We start from the raw sequence: 19,145 nt of genomic DNA on the forward strand, positions 1-19,145 counted from the left end.
AATTCTACTGGATATATGTGCGTTTTGTTGTTTGTATGAGTTATTTCACTTTGTTCAGTCTAAATTTCCTCTTGAACAACAACAGATGCTATCATATTCGTTGTTATTACTAAATAATGTCTAGGACTGAATGATAACACAATGTCCTATTATTTAAACTTGTTAATTGATCACTTCGGTCTCGCGCGCGAACGCTTAACCTCTACACCACTAAGGTGGCCTGAATCCAACGGTCTAACCTCAACCAATCCACGGAACTGAGCCACCATCGACCATTATCTTCAGTGAGTTACTATCTCACATCAGACCCAGTTGAACTCTACTGTTCACGGCTTCTCACTAGAACTCTAGGAAATACCTATTGAATCCGGTCACTTGTGAGCGCATGATGATTATTATCAGAAGAGGGTTTTACGGAGATTTGAGTAACTTAATAACTGAATTCATAAGTCAGTTGGAGCTAGATCATCATGGAAAACCTGGAAAAAGCGGTTCATAGTTAACATCACGAACTAAGATTAGTTAGACAGCTATTCAGAAGCTGTATTAAAATTCTTTACAGTGCGCATCGACAATCGTATTGAAGTTTCTTATCCTTGAAATTCAGGTTTCGTTCCTGAATTGTCTCATACTTACTTTAACTGATTGTAAAACTTAGGTCAATCCACAATACAAACATGATTTAATAGTTATAAATGTTATCTATTTTGTTCAATTCAATGTTGTACTATTATAAACTATGCAAAATAAGTGATTACATAAGCTTGTTTACATTAATTACTCTGTAATTATCAATAAATATTACTGATAATTCACTGTAATTTTAATGAATCATCTACTTTAAAAAAAAGTAATTTAGAATTTTCTTAACATGAATATTGTTATCAGTCAAATGTTAAACAAATTTATTTTTTATCTAAAGTAAAGTATCAAATGTGAAAAGTAGTCAGTTGGTTGCTTTTTAATAGTTAAATTCATGGGTCGATTGAAGCTAGACCACTATGGAAAACCTGAAAGCACTGAATGGCTGTTTCGTCCTAGTATGAGATTCCTCAGAAGTGCGTATTCGGGACTCTGCATTAAAGAAACTCGAATTCAGAACTTTCGGTCTGGTTCGCGAACGCTTAACCTCTACACCACTGAGGTGGCCTGAATCCAACGGTGTTAATGTCTAACTTCAACCAATCCATGAAATTGAGCCGCCATCGACCATTGTCTTCAGTGAGTTACTATCTCACATCAGAACCATTTGAACTCCACTGTCCACAGCTTCTCACTAGAACTCTAGGAAATATCTTATGAAGACGGTTTGATTTTTATAATTAAGCGGTTTGCTTAAATTGCATTTTGGAGAATATATAAACTTATAAAATTTGAAATGATTTAGTCTAATTAAGGCAATATACTTATCATTGGTGCAAAAAATCAGTAGATAAACTAGGTTTTGCAAATTTTTCAAATCACTTGTATTGTGAACGTATAACATATAGAGATCTATTTGGTAATTATTAGCCTTTTAGTTGGTCATCCATAAGCAAGGTAATGTATAAAACATATACACTAATTTGAGTTACCACACTGAAGCAATGTAATGAGATGAAATTACCAATGTAGATGCCAGATTAATATATTTAAGTAACTGTATTGATGATAGTGGAGGAGTTCAAGCACAAATAATATGATTAGTGAAGAATGAAAAAAATTCCTGGAATAAAGACTCAAGATCTATAAACAGACAAAAAATGAAGCCATCAGCACCATTCTGAATTATTATAAGTCATGACATTCAACATCTCCAACCTCTGATCATGATGATTATGATGACTGTAATGTGAGAGTCGATAACCACCAATACAACTCAACTCAAAAGATAATGTCTTCATGGATATTTTGATTTGACCTCTCTTAGCTTTCTTGCAACAGATTCATACAAAAGCAAATATCATGGATTTAGGTACTCAGTGGTTGTTCATACATAATATATGTCCCGACCACTTCAGTCACTGGAAATACACTACCTCATCAACCGATATCCTATTCCTATCAAGCATCCTGTGCTTAGTTCAAACACTGTTGATTCTATATCTTTTAAGTAATTATTTCTTTATTATTTATTTATATGAACACATAACTATTGGTACATAGGGGCACCGAATAGATATGCGTCACACAAGTCACATCGTTTGTGTACGGGCTGTAATACTACCCGGATGCCCAAACCGAACCATGTGGTTTTCTTAGGGGGCCACTCCCCGAGTCTAATCCACAAGGCAGTGGAACAACGTCAGGAGATACAGTCCCATGGTAACCGATGATCAACGACTGGTTCATATGCCATTTGTTTCTTCAGGATACTGGAGCCAGCCCATGTGCACCATTGGTTTAGAATGAGGGTTTTCCAACTCCTCTAGGTGGATCCTCCATATCCACCAACCCAGTTAAAACGCCAGATATTCGGTTTCTGAACGCAATCAATAAGATCGCCCTGTCAGTGGTTGTATACGCATGGTTATGAGAGAGCTCACTCTCCCCACCCTCGGCCGTACCAGGGTATCTGGAATCTTGATTTCATTGTTAAAACATTTGATTTCAAACATAAGAATATGAATTCAATGTCTGTTACACTTATTTTAGCTTAAGTATCCAATAAGATAATGTACAACATACTTTTTTTCATCCAAACTTCAATATACTAATCATTCATGAATGTTATAATTATTGATCTGTTATGATGAAAGAACTACTTTTGAAAATGTTTGTTTACTCTATTTACCTTTGTAAACAAATTGAGTTCATATTTTGAAATAATCTCAGAGAGAAAAAATACATATTCATAAATAATGTTTATTCAGAATAAAGTTCATATATAAATTTGACCTTTGTTGGCAATATATTTACAAAAATCATTTCTATTGTTAAGCTACACCACTATGGAAAATCTGGAAACATTGGAACCACTGCTGAAGAGTCCTACAATAGGACGAAACAACTGTCCAGTACATCCAGGTTTTCCATGGTGATCTAGTTTCAATGGATTCATGATTTCAACAATTGAAATTACTAAAATCTCCTCAAAACCCCTTCTGATAAAAATCATTTCTATTAGAAATCTCATAATGAATAGAAACAAACAAACACATGAGTAGTTTCAATCTTTAACATTGGTTGTAAGTGTATAACACTTTTGTTAAAGTGACAGTTTCATACTACAAGTGTCTATTAATTACTAGTAATTTTTGTAATTTATTTGAATAAAATACAGTTTCGTAGATGTACACAATCCTCAATGTTTGTTGATTCATCAATAAATCTATATTTCATAAAATTTCTAACTATCGAATTACAATTATCTTACAAACATCATTTCTTTTTCATCGATTAATATGGAATTTTCTAGAAGTGCACATCCACGATGTTGTACCTTTGGATAGAATCTAGGACATTCAGTCTCACACCCGATGTGGTTTAACTCCTCAAGCAGTGGAAAATGGTCACATAATGTCATGAATCGACTGAAGTTAGATAATGTACAGTGTTGCATTCCTGTGTTAAACGTTCGAGACTGAAGTTCGTGAGTCCGCTTCCCGGTTGAAGGAACGTGTATGTTCACTTTTAGAGTGTACAGCACTCGGATGAAACAGCTATTCAGTGAATACAAGCCTGTAGTAGTGGGGTATTTAAAGTTAGCTAGTGATTTAAACTATGAAAAATGTAGAGTTGAGCTCAGTTGAATAGTTTCAATGTAAGTAAATAAACTGAATGAGCCTCGAGTGATGCTATGCAATCTTTTTTGAATATCAACAGAATTTTGTGGAATATTATAAAGTGATTGTCTATGGAGTAACGAGGTGAGTTGAACTAATGACCTTTTAAGCTTAACGGTGTTAAACCAAGGTTCTTCTTAAACTCCATTTATTTACTAGGGATTTTCTTATATCTATAATAGCTAAGTTGTTGTGTATCAGATGTTAAATTAAACTTGTATTCTCTTTTTTGCTTGTCTTCTCATCCCACTCTACAATTAGATGTAACATTTGTCCAACAACATTTCCATGGCATGGTGATCTAACAGAACACTTACGCTCTGTGCATGGAATGCAAAAATCACGTGAAAATGCACGTAATGGTAAAGCTGGAAGTTTTTGTTGTAGTCATTGCAAATATGTTGCAAAATATCAAAGTGAATTAAATCGTCATATGCGATTACATTGGGGTGTTAAACCATTCATATGTGTTTTTTGTCCATATCGTAGTGCATGGAAAGGTGATTTAAAACGTCATATGGAATCACATCATAGAGAACGTTTTACATGTGAAACAGAATTAATTAAAATTATGTCACAATTTAAAAATAACGCTGGTACAAGAACATCAGCAGCAGCAGCATCATCATCAATGACTAGTGGTTATGGACATACTTCCACATTGCCTATTTCACAATTTGATATAACAACAGAAAGTAGTGAAGGTGATAATACAAGTGATCGATACAATTGTTTACATATTGATGATGAAGAAGAAAATATTATAATTACTACTACTAGTACTACTACTACCACTACCACTACTACTACTACTACTCATGATAATAATAATAGTAGTAATAATAGTCTTAGTATTGATGTTGAAAATTCAGATGACAGTTCCAATGAAAGTGATGATAAAATGAACTCAATTGTTAAATCATACTCACGTAAACATTCATTAAAAACTAATTACTCACTATTACATAATGAATCAAACAGTATGGATACTATCAATAATATCAATGGTAATACTAATAGTAGTATTAATAGTACTGTAAACCTTACTAATACTATGATAAATAATTATCTACCTCAAATGACAATAGCTGAAAATAGTTTAATCTGTCATATTTGTTCATATCATGCACAAAATCAAAGTAAATTCAAAAATCATATGGCTAGTCATATAAATTTAAAACAATTTAAATGTCCAATCTGTGGACAACGAAGTAATTATAAATGGGATATTACAAAACATTTAAAAAAACAACATCCAAATAGTAATCAATTACCAATTACAATAATCAATAATAATATAGAAACAATTGATGAACAATATATGAATACATCAATTGGATCAATACCAATCTCTTTAACAATGTATTCAACAACAACAACATCATCATCATCATCATTGCCTATGACTTCATTGATCAATTCACAATCTTGTACTTCACAAATACAATCATGTATATTACCAAGTCAATCATCAATTGTTTCATTGATTCCAATAACACAACCATTAACAGTATTCTCTCGACCACAGATCACATCCACAACACAATCATCATTAACATCATCAACAACATCACATTTATCATGTTTATCTGGAATTTCACCAAAATCCAATGAAATGATTTCATTAGATATTGAATGTAAAAATTATTCAAAAATTTCAGATCATCAAATGACATCAAATGATCCTTTGAATTTAATTGCATATTCATCTATAAAACAATTATCATTAACAACATCATCATCTTCATCAATAGCAGCATCACCATCTAAGAATTCTTCATTAATACAAAATGATGAAGATGATGATATATTATCAGTGAATGATTCATTACCAATTGATCTATCAATTGGATATCCTCATAAACATGATGATATTAAGGTAAAATTAACTGTTCTATCATAATAATATTTTTATAGTTTTAGGTTGAATTGATCTTGTTTGTAGGATTAATAAGAAGAAGATAATATATGACTATCTATTTCAGCATGGTATGGAACTTCTCAGTAGTGTGCTTCCACAACCAGCGATTATTCAGTAGAACTAATGCTTCGGTATCAAATGTTTCAATCCTATTTTCAACCAGTTGTTGAAAATTGAACAATCTGATGGTTCTGATTATTGGATATTTGCTAAGATACCTGAAGTTCTTAGGGAAAGGTGTGCACCTATAAGGCCTCTCATAATAAGACAAAACAACTGTCCTACACTCCTTGGTTTTTACTGGTTTTTCGACTGAAATGAATCTGTGACAAGTACAATTTAGTTCGTTTTAGGTATCTAAGAAGTATCATAAGCTTTAACACAAGAGGTGTTGCTCTCAGCCAAGTAATTAAATGGCATGCTTGGTGTATGCGTTAATTAACATTCAATGTATGTAAATTTCATTCTTTGAACACAATGAATCTCGTTAGGTGGTGAACAGATGGTAATATTTACTTTATATTCTAATATTGGTCAATGCAAATCATTAAGGTACTTTTAAGGTAACCAGAAAACAAGTATCTCAGGTCTCACAAAATGAAAATATCAATATAAACTCTAAGTGAATATTGAGACAATAATAATGTACGCGATTAGTAATTATTTTACTGAAAAGTAGTCTAACATGTGAACATTAGATGTGATTAACGCAACATCACGGAAATATTATGAATTGGTTGAAGCTAGACTTGGAAACTACCGGATCCCAGCTCTACAGTCTTGGGATAAGGCATTCGCTCCTACGGCCGAGTGTCGTGGATACACACCGTAAAAGAGTTCCATACTAATGTGAACGGCCGACCTAATGTTTCCAATGATTACTCAAATTAGGTAGATTTGTGATCTCAATAAAATTCAACTATCTTTACAAACATATATTGAAAAGTAAGAAAAATTGAATATTCCACAAACTTATTTAATAAATACAAACACGAATTGTCAATATAAATCTAACCCTACGGAATGAAACAAAAAGAATAACTATGTATGTTTAAGAGATAAAAAACACTTTGGAGTAATAGTTAGTTCTTTCAACTGAACGATTTTAAATTTGAAAACCTCACATCAATGACATCAATTTAAGTGTTCTGGCCTTCATAATAATAAAGAACCGTATAGTTGAAATGTTCGGATACGGCCGACGGTGGGGTGAGTCAGCTCTCCCTCTCCAAATGCTCTCACATAGCCACGCGTATACAGCCACTGACACGGAAGTCCTACTCAGTGCCTTCTAAAACCTGGGGTGTTGTTTACGAAATTGGGAGGAGGGAAACCGAATGTCCGACACTTTAACCGAGTTAATGGATACGGAGGATCCACCTAGGGGAGTTGGAAAGCCTTGGTTCCAACCGATGGTACACATGGGCTCTATGATCCTGAGATAACAAATGGTCACTGGTTATCATGTGACTGTATCTCCTTATGTTGCTCCACTGCCTTATGGATCAAATCTTCAGGTCGAAGGCTACAGGTGTGGCCTCCTAAGAAAACCACCTGGTTCGGTCTGGGCAGTATGACAGCCCACACACAAATCAAGTGACTTGTGTGGCGCATATATATTCAATGTCCCATTGTACTAATATTTGTGTGTAAATGAATAAATCAATAAATACTTGAGTAAAACACGAAATTACATTCCATTTCAATTTCAACCTTAAATCAACACATGGATACTGTATGAAATTAATCGGAAATGACATTTAAATTTAAATTCCCCTGTTCCTGAACATGTTACCCAATAGTCACAATAAAACTTCCATAAATAGCTAGTAGTAATGTTGTTTGATGATGAAAAAAAAATTATTTGTTTATTCATTGTAAATGTTTATTTCAACTTTCAGGAGCTAATTATAATTATCAGAACAAGTCAGTCATAGTTTATTATTTATTGTTTATTTTATGATGTGTATTTCATCGTTAACTATTGAAATACTAATTCTAATACTAATGATAACCATAATAACGTTATATATTTACATGCGAAAAAGGCGTCAATAACATTAATACTACTGTGTGTGTGTGTCATGAGTACGAGCGTGATACTTATTTGAATGTTGTCTATTTTCATTTCTTGTTGTCATATATTTTACAGTTTCATTGTAATGACAAAAACACTATACCTTTATTTTATTTATCCTCGCACGAATATATATTGTGTTGTTTTGTTAATAACTTTATAGTTATTTTGTATAGTATACGTTTTCATGTGAATATTAACTCAGTAATTGTAACACACACACACACACATGAAGACACTAAATCTCCAGAACTTTCAAGTGATTTTACGTTTGTTTACAAAGTCGATGCATACCGCTTTTTTGAATTCTGATCTGAACTATATTTTCCAATGAATGTCAGTCAGCTACAACGTAGGACCAGGCACATATATGCATCGGTCCAGGTTGCCATACCTCATTAGCACAGCAAGATGAACACCGGATTCATAGGAGTGGTTAGGTCAATGAATGTGTTTATAGTAGATTCATGATCCAATGTTAAAAAGCAATTCATATCATCCATAAGAAGTAGGAAAGATTTGAAATAAGTTGGAAGTTAGTAAGAAACTTCTAATGAACATCCTAAACTCTTTCTAACTCCTCATTTAATATTCTCTATAATATTTCAACAATGCCTCGTACCGTTTTCTTAATATTCCTACATTAACTACTAACAAATAACAAGTAGTTTACTTTTTTCATTAGATATTTTATAGACACGTTTGGGTTTTTCACGAGTACGGGTTTATATGTGATACTCGTAATGATATCCGATGACTGAAAAAATCATTTATCTAATGTTTAGATAGCTTAGATGGTTGTGTACGCAATATACACTCATATCTTATAGTTGCAAAAGTTATTTGACATGCATGTAATGCTTTATTGAATAAGTAGTAGTATGAAAAACTCACTGACTTAAGCATGAGTATAAACATTTTTTCTTACATAAATGCATGGTATTACATCATATTGATTTTGTTAGTGAACTAATCATGTTTTTCTTTTTATTTCCTTCCTCTTTTCTTTCATTTATATCATCCACCTTCTATACAATCGATGAATATAATAGAACCCTATACTACTTACAAATACACGTCCATCATCATCGGAATTAATGTCAAAAATTTCATTCGGAAACAATCATCATTATGCTTATCCGAATTTTTCTGCAGAGTCAAATAATAGTATTTATTCAGGAACGAAATGTTTTACCACGACGACAACAACAACCATAGCATCTCCTAGTATAATTACTTCTAATTCTACTATTACGTCTGACAATACATTATCGGATACAAGATTTCATTATCCTATTTTATCTAATTCACAACAGAATATTACGTATAATATTACTAATACTACTACCAGTAATACTAATAATACTTCAGTATCACCGTATATAATTGGTTCATTAATTTCTGACCCATTAAAAAATAATGCATCATCAAATCCAACGATTAATTTGCTATTCAATATTCAACAACAGGTTTTAATGACTGGTCTCTTACAAACATGGCAACAACAACAACACAGTCAAAGGTATCACGAATTAAAGCAACAACAACAGTCAGAACAATACAAGAATTTAACTATGCATTATGATACACATGGAGGAGTAACAACGTATTCTGACAATATTATTAGTATGACATCACCTACTACATCCACAATACCGACAAACCTTTCGCCTAGTAGTAGTAATAATAATAATAATGTAACACAAATTACTAGGACAGTAACTGCTTCGAATACAACATTTAGTGGTACTGCTACGACTAATACTGTCACTAGTACTACAATGGCTACGTCTAATATACCATATCATACAATATTTAGATCAATTGCAAATCATCAATTATCCGGATTATTACCATCATCGATTACAACAACAATTCAATCACAAATGAATGAAAATTTAAATATTGATTTTACTAAACATAATAAATTAAAAAATAATCAATTATCAATGAATTGGGAAAATATAAAATCCACATCAGATTGGTCTATACCATCAAATATTGATTCATTAGAATTATCGAATAATTTACAAAATCAAAATCAATCAAAAAATCAATTACATGTTAATCGATTTTTTACACCAGGTAGAAGAAAAGAATCTCATCGTTTATTAACTAGAAATAATACAGGACGTAAATCTGCACCAGTTACTAGTTTATTTAATTGTCACTTAGATGAGAATAATCCTATTTGTACTGTCACTAATATAAGTAACAACAATAATAATAATAATAACAATAGTACTACTACTAATAATAGTAATAATAATAACAAGGAAGAACAATGGAAACGATTTCAATGTTCAGGTTGTGGTCATCGATCCAATTGGAAATGGGACATAAATAAACATATTAAAGTAAGTCTATACATTCATGTGAATAAAGTGATTGATTAAAGTTTCAATGGAGAGGAAAAGAGCGAATTTGTTAGTCATACGATAACTATATAGAAACAGTTAGAATTAGATAGATAAACATATAAGAGTGAGTACAATCAGTGTATTCGGAAGAAATTACATAATGAGCTTAGAATTATATATGTATGATGATGGTTTATAAATATTAGTTCGATTTCTGAATAGTATTAACTAAATTCTCTTCAATACTTCTGATCAGACGATTGAATGAGATCTACTTCAAATACTATGGTTTTTGAGAATATAAGTAATTCATGAGAATTCTGATCCTAATACAATATCCGAGTACAACAAATGTTTCTTGCAATGGTAATGTGAGAATCTCTTTTGCAAAATACATGCTGAGCTATACAACAGCATTTAAGTGTGCTAAAAAAAACACATCGATCAAAAAACGTAGAACCAAGAGGATAAAAGTGAGTAATACAAGGATTGAAAGTAATAGTTAAAATGTTCAAATGATCGAATGTGACAAGTACATGTTAAGGCTTAGAAACACAATTTATATTCAAAAATGATAGAAATTAAAATGTGTTACTTTAAATTAATAAGTAGTATAACCAATATAACTAAATCAGATTAGGAGGAACTGAAATGCTGCATAGAATTAAAAGGGATTTGTAATGAATTTTTATAAGTTGTAATTAACACACTCGTTTAACCGTCATAGAAAGTGATTCTTAAGCAACTCCAACTCATGACCGGCAAAGTTCAGCCATACTATAAATGATTTATTATTTATTGTTTATTTATTTGAACATAAATATTGGTAAAAAGGGGCACCCAATAGAGATGCGGCACATAAATCGTTCGATTTGTGTAAGGGCTGAGGTACTTCTTGAGTGCCCAAACAGAAACAGGTGGTTTTATTAGGAAGCAACGCCATGAGTCTCTCATTTCAAGGTCCAGTCCACAAGGCAGTGGAACAACGTCAGGAGATATAGTCACATGGTAGTCAATGACCAACAATTGGTTCATACGCAATTTTTCCTTCAGGATCCTGGAGCCCATGAGCACGATTGGTTTGGAATAAGGGTTTTCCAACTTTCATGTGTTGATTCTCCATATATACTAACCCGGTTAAAGCGTTAGTTTTCGTCCTCTCAATTTCGTAAACAACACCCCTGGTTTGAGAAGGCAGTGAATAGTACTTCCCTGACAGTGGCTGTATACACGTGACCATGTGAGATTATTTGTAGAGGAAGAGCTGACTCTCTTCACTTTTGGCCGTAACAGGGCATTTAGGGGCAAGAGTCATCATTGTTTACGATGAATGGTCGTTGTGCGTCAAATCAGTACTATTCCCAACGTAACTTGGTATCCCGGTAGATGATATTGAGTGACATGTGCTCGTGGTTAATAACATCCAAGATATAATCACTTTATTTTATATTCATTTTTATTCTCTTTTTGACAGGTTGCACATCCAGAACGTACAAACATTATAACAATTACATTAGATTTAGAAGATGCTAAAAGCACGTATAATGAATATATGAATCGAATGAAATTATCACGTAATCGATATTTAACTGAAACACATTCAGATATATCAACAAATTCCAATCCATGGATAACTTGTGTTGGATTGACTGGAACTACAAGTATTAGTACTACTACTGCTACTACCACGATTACAACAACTACAGGTGAAGGTTATTACAGACCATTTAAATGTTCTGTTTGTGGTCATAGGTGAGATAATTTTCTTTTGATTTTTTTCAAAAACCAATGATTTAATTGATTTATTTATTCATTTAGTATACACACTAACTAATCTTTACCAAAGAGTTGTCTGTATAACTTGACAACAACTCAACTGATAGTTATATATGAAGACATAGTGAATTGAAGAGATTAGTTATTCAGAAATATAATTCAAGGGATTCAATGGAAACTAAAAGGGTGATATAAGACCGCCTATCAACTGTTTATGTTGATAAAATTATCGAATGTGTACAGCGTTATTTATTTTTTATTGATCACCTATTCCACGTTCAATGATTACTGATAAATTGAATTTGAGAAAATTGTGTATGTAGTCATGAAACATCCAAGTAGTTTCTGGAATATTTTGAGCAAATCAAAAGTAGTCTGTAAGAAGGGTGGGGAGGGTAAAGGCTGATTTATCACAAAATTTGAAAATTAAAGATCTAAAAGTTTCAATTTGTTTATGTAACATGTTTTTTCCCCTGTTTATTATTATTTATACAGAAGTAATTGGAAATGGGATGTCGGTAAACATATAAAACAAATTCACAATGGAAATGGAGAAGTACAGACATTGAGTTTAGAAGAAGCTAGACGAACTATACATCAATATAAAAATCGAAGACGTCAGCATCATCATCATCATCATCAAAATCGTCTTAGTGATTTAACAATTAAATGTGAACCAAGCTTTTGTAGTTCATCTGAATCAAATATTAATCTATCACCTATATCCTTATCCGTTGGTGAAGGTATTGTCGATTTGCCTGTTTCATCAACCTCTTCCTCTTCTTCCTCCTTCTCGTCATCCTCATCATCTTCTTCAACATCGAAACAAATTTTGCATAAAAATGATGAAGAAGTAAAAATTGATTATACCATTAATAATAATAATCATCATCATCAAGATAATAAATTTCCTTTATCTTTTGAATGTAGTCCACTTAATTTAACTACTAATAATTCAAACCCAATAAAAATGACAAAATCATTAAAATGTCATAGGAATAAATCAAAATCATCTATTCTTCATAGAAACAATCGACTATTCATTAAATTTGGATGTAAATTTTGTTCAATTAAATTAAATTCATGGAAATCTATCATATTTCATGTTTATATGAAACATTGTCAACAATTAACGGTTCCGTTGACAACTTGTATTAATAATAACAATAATAATAGTAATGAGTACCCCTTAAAATATTTCCCTGTAAGATTACGATTTATCAATGAATCTACAAATCATAATCAAATTGATTTAAAACCTTTAAAAATTTTAAAACATCATTTTAATAATTTAAATCAACAAATGAATTTTATAAATAAAAATAAATTAAAATATTCAAATGAGGTAAGATGATTTTAGTGTAATATCATATAATTATTATGTAATTATTAGTAATATGATATGTACTACTGATATCAATAGATATAAGTAGTATGTATCATTAATCGAATGTGAAATGTCTGATGGTAAAAGGTTAAGAAGACTAAGGGAATAAGAACGACAATAGAGATTGATTGGTATGGAAATAAAGGAATAGTCAAATGTTAAACAATTGATTGATATTTTGTAAATCAATTATTTACTGGTACGGCGGAGAGTGGGGAGAGTCCGCCCTCCCTCTCGAAATGCTCTCACATGGCCACGCGTATATAGCCTCTGCCATGGAAATCCTACTCACTGCCTTCTCGTGGCGGGGAGGACGAAAAGCGAATGTCCGGTGCTTTAACCGGATTCCAAACCAATGGTGAACATGAGCTCCAGTGTCCTGAAGGAACAAATGGCGTATGAACCAATCGTTGGTCACCCGCTTCCATAGGACTGGATTTCCTTACGATGCTCCACTGCCGTGTGGTTCACATCTTCGGTTTGGGCACCCGGCTCCCACACATATCGAATGAGATTTATGTGTCGCGTATGTATTTGGTGCCTCCTTGTACCAATATCTATGTTAAAATAAATAAATAAAAACTGTATGATTCACTTGGTATTATTTTACTTGGATCTTCCCATTGTTATTTAGGATTACAATTGATCAATCTCTTGGCATATATGTGCATACTGTGAGTACTGTCTCGATATTGTCTTAATTTACAAGTATTATAAGCATAGATGGATAATGGATAGCGGTGAAATCCAAGTACTGGATTCGAGTTTTAGGTATATCCAGCTGACGAGTCCCAAATAGGACGAAACACGCGTCCTGGATTCCACTGCTTGCCCAATATCCATCTTTATTTACTGTATGGTTCTCAGATTTTATTAAGATGTTTTGAATTTTTTGTTCAAATATGTTAGGTTGTCCCTACTGGTGTACTCATTCACTACAGTAATACTATTATGACCAATAATAATGTTAAATCTCAAAATAACAGAGATTTATAGTTTAGTTGGTGTCTTTTAGTGTTGTTCAGTTCTTTGAGCTGTATAGGGTCTAATTCCACTGAGCTTTTATTGATGTCTATTAAAATTTGTACAACAGAAATGCCTACTGGTCGGTTAATATATCATGTGATAAGCTAACCAATCAGAATATGATTTATACAATGACGTATTGACCGTTAATGAGCAGCTTAGCATACTTAATAACCTTTTTTACCCTCCTAGCACTGGCTGTTGAGTCCAGAACGTCAATAATAGTTCCCACTATGCGAATCATATATTTCAAACATACTTGGTTTATATACAAACAAAATCAGACGACATCACGCCATAAAATAAAAAATAAAAATTATACCATATCAAACCAAAAAGTGGCTGTGAACGTGGGAGACTGTAATCAACAAACTGGACATAACTTAAGAACAGTAAATCATATAATAATGATCTATATGTAAAAATGAAGCTTATAATTAGAGGAATGTAAATATACATAATCTAGCTATTGAACAGTCACACAATAGGAATATATGTATTATATTAGTCCATAAATAATTCCTAACGGTTACCAGTCATTTTTTATCGTCCGAATGTAACATGTACGACCCTAAGAAAGAACATAACAGATTTTTTACCCTCTAATAGACTAGACGACGAGTTTAATAAAAAGTATACCCATTTATATCTTAAAGCAATTGAGCAGTATATTATATTTAACCGAAATAGAGGAAATACCTTCAAAAGTTACCCATAATTTAATAATCTTCACAAAGACATAACATCTACATTACATACTAGTAAGTGTATTTTTGTTGTCTTTGTTGTTGTTGCTAAGTCATTCACATTAATTTCCAAAATACTTTTTTTCTAAAAAAAAACATCATTTTAATTATTTTAGACAATATCTTGTGTTGAATTAGATCAATACAATAATCAATATTCAACAGAAACAAATAATCAATATATAAATCATATAAAAATCAATTCATCATTTCCTATAAATAAATCAATAAAATCGAAATCAATCCCAAATTTTATTGATTATAATTCATTAAAATATAAGAAAATTTTAAGAAAATATCAATATTTTATTGAACGACAATATAAATATCAAATAAATAATAATTCTGATCCATTATCAAATATAACACAATTAAAATCGAATTCTTCTGATTTATTATCAATCATTAAAAATACTAATCATCCTCAGCAACATCAGCAACAACATCATCACCAAGAACATCAGCAACAACATCAACATCATCATCGACCATTTCGTAATTTAATTAGTTCAAATCAACAAATTAATAATACAAATAAAATTATTATACAAAATAATTCATTAATTAATCAATATATTACTGATAATTATCAATCTATCAATAAATCAAATAATAATGGAACAATTTTACAATTAGCTCATTTATTAGATGAAGTATTAAATTTATTTAAAACACAATTAAACATAGAAACAACAAAACATGATGTTGCTGAGAAAGAGGAGAAGGAGAAGGAGAAGGAGGAGGAGGTTAGTGATAGGGGGATTAATAAAAATAATATTGGGAAAATGTTAATAAATCAAGAAAATGAAAAAAATAAACATAATTGGAATAATCATAATGTTATTAATCATTTAACCGATATGATACATGAAACAGTGGAGAAAAATGAAAATTTTACTTATACTAATGAATTAATTAATTCTAGTACAAGTTCTAATGAAGAAAATCATGAATTAATAAATAATAACAATAATAATAATGATAAGTAAGTTTATAATGAATAATTTAATTAATCTTAATTAGATAATTATTAGATGACTATTATGTCATAACATGAAACTTCCTAAAATAGAGCATATCTAATGCCCTAGTACGATTGAGAGTAGGAAGAGTCAGTAATCCTTCTCCAAATAATCTCACATGATCACGTGTATACAGCCACTGTCAGGGAAGTACTATTCACTGCCTTCTCAAACCAGGGGTGTTGTTTACGAAATTGAGAGGACGAAAACTAACGCTTTAACCGGGTTAGTATATATGGAGGATCAACATAGGGAAGTTGGAAAACCCTTATTCCAAATCAATCGTGCTCATGGGCTCCAGGATCCTGAAGGAAAAATTGCGTATGAACCAATTGTTGGTCATCGACTACCATGTGACTATATCTCCTGACGTTGTTCCATTGCCTTGTGGATGGACCTTTAGACCGAAGGCTCGAGGTGTGGCCCCCTAAGAAATCCACCTGCTTCGGTTTAGGCACCGGAACAGTATCCCAGCCTTCTACACAAATCGAATGATTTATGTGGCGCAAATCTATTTGGTGCCTCCTTGTACTAATGTTTGTGGGTTTAAATAAATAAATAAGAATACATACAATCTTGGGTTTAGGAGTCTAATCCATAACCTTCGGTTTCATCATCGAATCCCCATACCCTTTTATCAAAGGTCTATTGATGTGGAAGTTTAGCTTTAATCTTTGTATTTTAAGCTATTCTTTGATTATCTATATCTTATTTCAAGCTATGGCAATTCAAATTGTAATGACTAATATGTACTTTTAAAAGAAAATAATAATCATAGATGATACTGAAAAGTGAGAAATCAGTGTCTTAGAAATTTTTTTTTAATTCACAGAAAGCATAGATATAATAGAACAAGTTTTAAATAGTAACAAATATAACATTTAGACATCGAAAATGAAAATTTTGCTTATTCTATTTAGTCTTTTTTGGAAGCTTTATTTCACTTAACTGGTTTCTAAATGAAAACAAGACTTGAACAGAATATTAATATAATCTTGTCAAAATAACATTTTCAATCCAGATAACAAATTGTCAGTGTATATATTAGGTCTAAAGGTCTTAACCATAAGGCAATGCAAAAACGTCAAGAGATGCAGTCTCATGGTAGTCGGTGACCAACAATCGGTTCATACGCTGGACATCCAGTTTTCATCCTCTCAATATCGTAAACAACACCACTGATGCGAGATGTCAGTGAGTAGGACTTCCCTGGTAATGATGGTATGCTCATGACCATGTGAGAGCATTTCGAGAGGGACAACTGACTCTCTCCACTCTCAGCTGTACCACGGCGTTTAAAGGCCTTATCGACATTATCATTGTTGCCTTCTATTTAAATTATACACTTAATACACCTATATTTCAACTTATAGTCTTAATGTCTATATTTGAATCGTTGAATTATTGATTAGTAGTCGGTGTTGTTCCTTAAATTCACCGTGTTACTATTTAGTCTTGTTCTCGTGAAAATATGTGATCATCTGTCGAAAAATCAAGTAAGAGATTTATTACCTTGTATGATTATGGTTACATACTATTACTAAGGAGTTTCAAATTAAGATAAAACAAAATCTAAGTTAGTAAAAATTTGTTTGTTGTAATCCGTTTTCAGTTCAACATAAATAAAGTTTCTGAAGAAGCAGCAGTTTATATCGAGTTACGAAACATTAGAAGTACAATTTTTTCTACTCATTAGAAATATCACAAGTAGTATATTAATTGTTAACTTCCTACCTATTGCTTAATGAATTTGTCATTCATACTTTCATCTGTTACTTATCTCTTTTTTTCTTCGTTCTCTCTTTTAGATCAACATATTACAATTCAATAAATAAAATTTTAAAACATCCAGAAATTGAAAAACGATTTCTTCATTTAGCAAATTTGCTACATCAAGTATCACATGGAACTCAATGAGATTGTGTATACCATGACGAATGAAAAATAGGTTCAATATAAGTATCCAATTTGAGTGAATACATCAGAAAACAATATCTAGTTAATTTTGTAAATAAATGAAAAACAACATTGAGAAATCTGTTATTATTTTTTCTTTCTTTTATTCATCATATTTCATCATTGTCACCATGATCATTAAGAGAGCTGATTATTGGACATTCTATTTGATCAAAGATTTGTTTTATATTATATTGTTGTCTAGACAGTTAAATATATCCACACAAACACACACACATATATATATATATACATGCATACACATACAAGCTTGAATCAAGTTTTCCGAATTAAAAGAAAACAATAGAATAAAGACAGCAAATATTGTGATTTCTTTCCTAGACAAAATGATCTAATCACGAGGGTATTTATATGTTCAATCCCTCTCCTTTTTTTTCCTTGTTAATCTTCATTATTCACATGGTTTACATGAATTGCCTAAAAATACACATGTGTGCATGTGTGTTGTTAATGCTATAAGACATGTTATAAGACAGTTGAATACTCATCCCTCCTCCATCTCCTATGAAAACTAATGATAAAACCGAATAGTTGTAAACATTCTCTTTTCTTTTTTTTCTCCCCAACTTGTATCCTACACTAATTTTACAATCTATTGATTATTGTTAATCTGATTATCATTATTCTGACTTTTGGCTTGTTTTCGTTTCGTTTTGTTTTGTTTTGTTTTAACTCCAAGTAAATTTTTATTTTGTGTTTTATTACGGAAGAATCAAAATTACTCATTCAGTTACATAATCTTCATTTTGTTTCGTTTAATATTTTCTACTGGTGTTTTTAGTACGATTCAATAAGTGACATACTTTTTTCTCATACTCAAACAGAATAAATGAAATGGTAAAAAAATATATACATTTGTCTTGTTTTATTGTTTATCGAGAAAATATTGATTCGAACGTTGGTTACTTATAAGTAGTATGAAATATTGAACAAAATTATAGTGGATTTTCATAAAGTGTTTCATTTAATATGTATGAATATTAACGTTTCCATAGATTGTAGTGGTGCTTTGATTGTAGTGAACAGAACACGGGTTGGGAAAACCGGATGAATTTAGCACAAACTTACAGAGTTACTTGGTAAAATAGA

At 31.5% G+C, this 19,145-nt stretch overlaps 1 protein-coding gene across 2 annotated transcripts in view; it reads left to right on the forward strand.

The window, feature by feature from the left end:
- MS3_00008474 (uncharacterized protein) overlaps positions 1-18,896 on the forward strand; it is a gene marked incomplete at its 5' end in the record, with an annotated part of 43,417 nt that extends 24,521 nt beyond the window's left edge. The window contains 6 exons of one of the 2 annotated variants that reach the window (XM_035729990.2): positions 4,026-5,643; positions 8,815-10,119; positions 11,597-11,874; positions 12,394-13,243; positions 15,174-16,042; positions 17,888-18,896. In XM_035729990.2, the coding sequence (XP_035589320.1) occupies positions 4,026-5,643; positions 8,815-10,119; positions 11,597-11,874; positions 12,394-13,243; positions 15,174-16,042; positions 17,888-17,996 (5,029 nt within the window). In that variant the 3' untranslated portion in view covers positions 17,997-18,896. Of the gene's footprint in view, positions 1-4,025; positions 5,644-8,814; positions 10,120-11,596; positions 11,875-12,393; positions 16,043-17,887 lie in introns of both variants that reach the window. The other variant, XM_051216813.1, reaches the window with a different exon arrangement.
- Between the last annotated feature and the right edge of the window lie 249 nt (positions 18,897-19,145).

The sequence above is a fragment of the Schistosoma haematobium genome, chromosome 6, assembly GCF_000699445.3.
Source record: "Schistosoma haematobium chromosome 6, whole genome shotgun sequence".
Classification (NCBI taxonomy): Eukaryota; Metazoa; Platyhelminthes; class Trematoda; order Strigeidida; family Schistosomatidae; genus Schistosoma; species Schistosoma haematobium.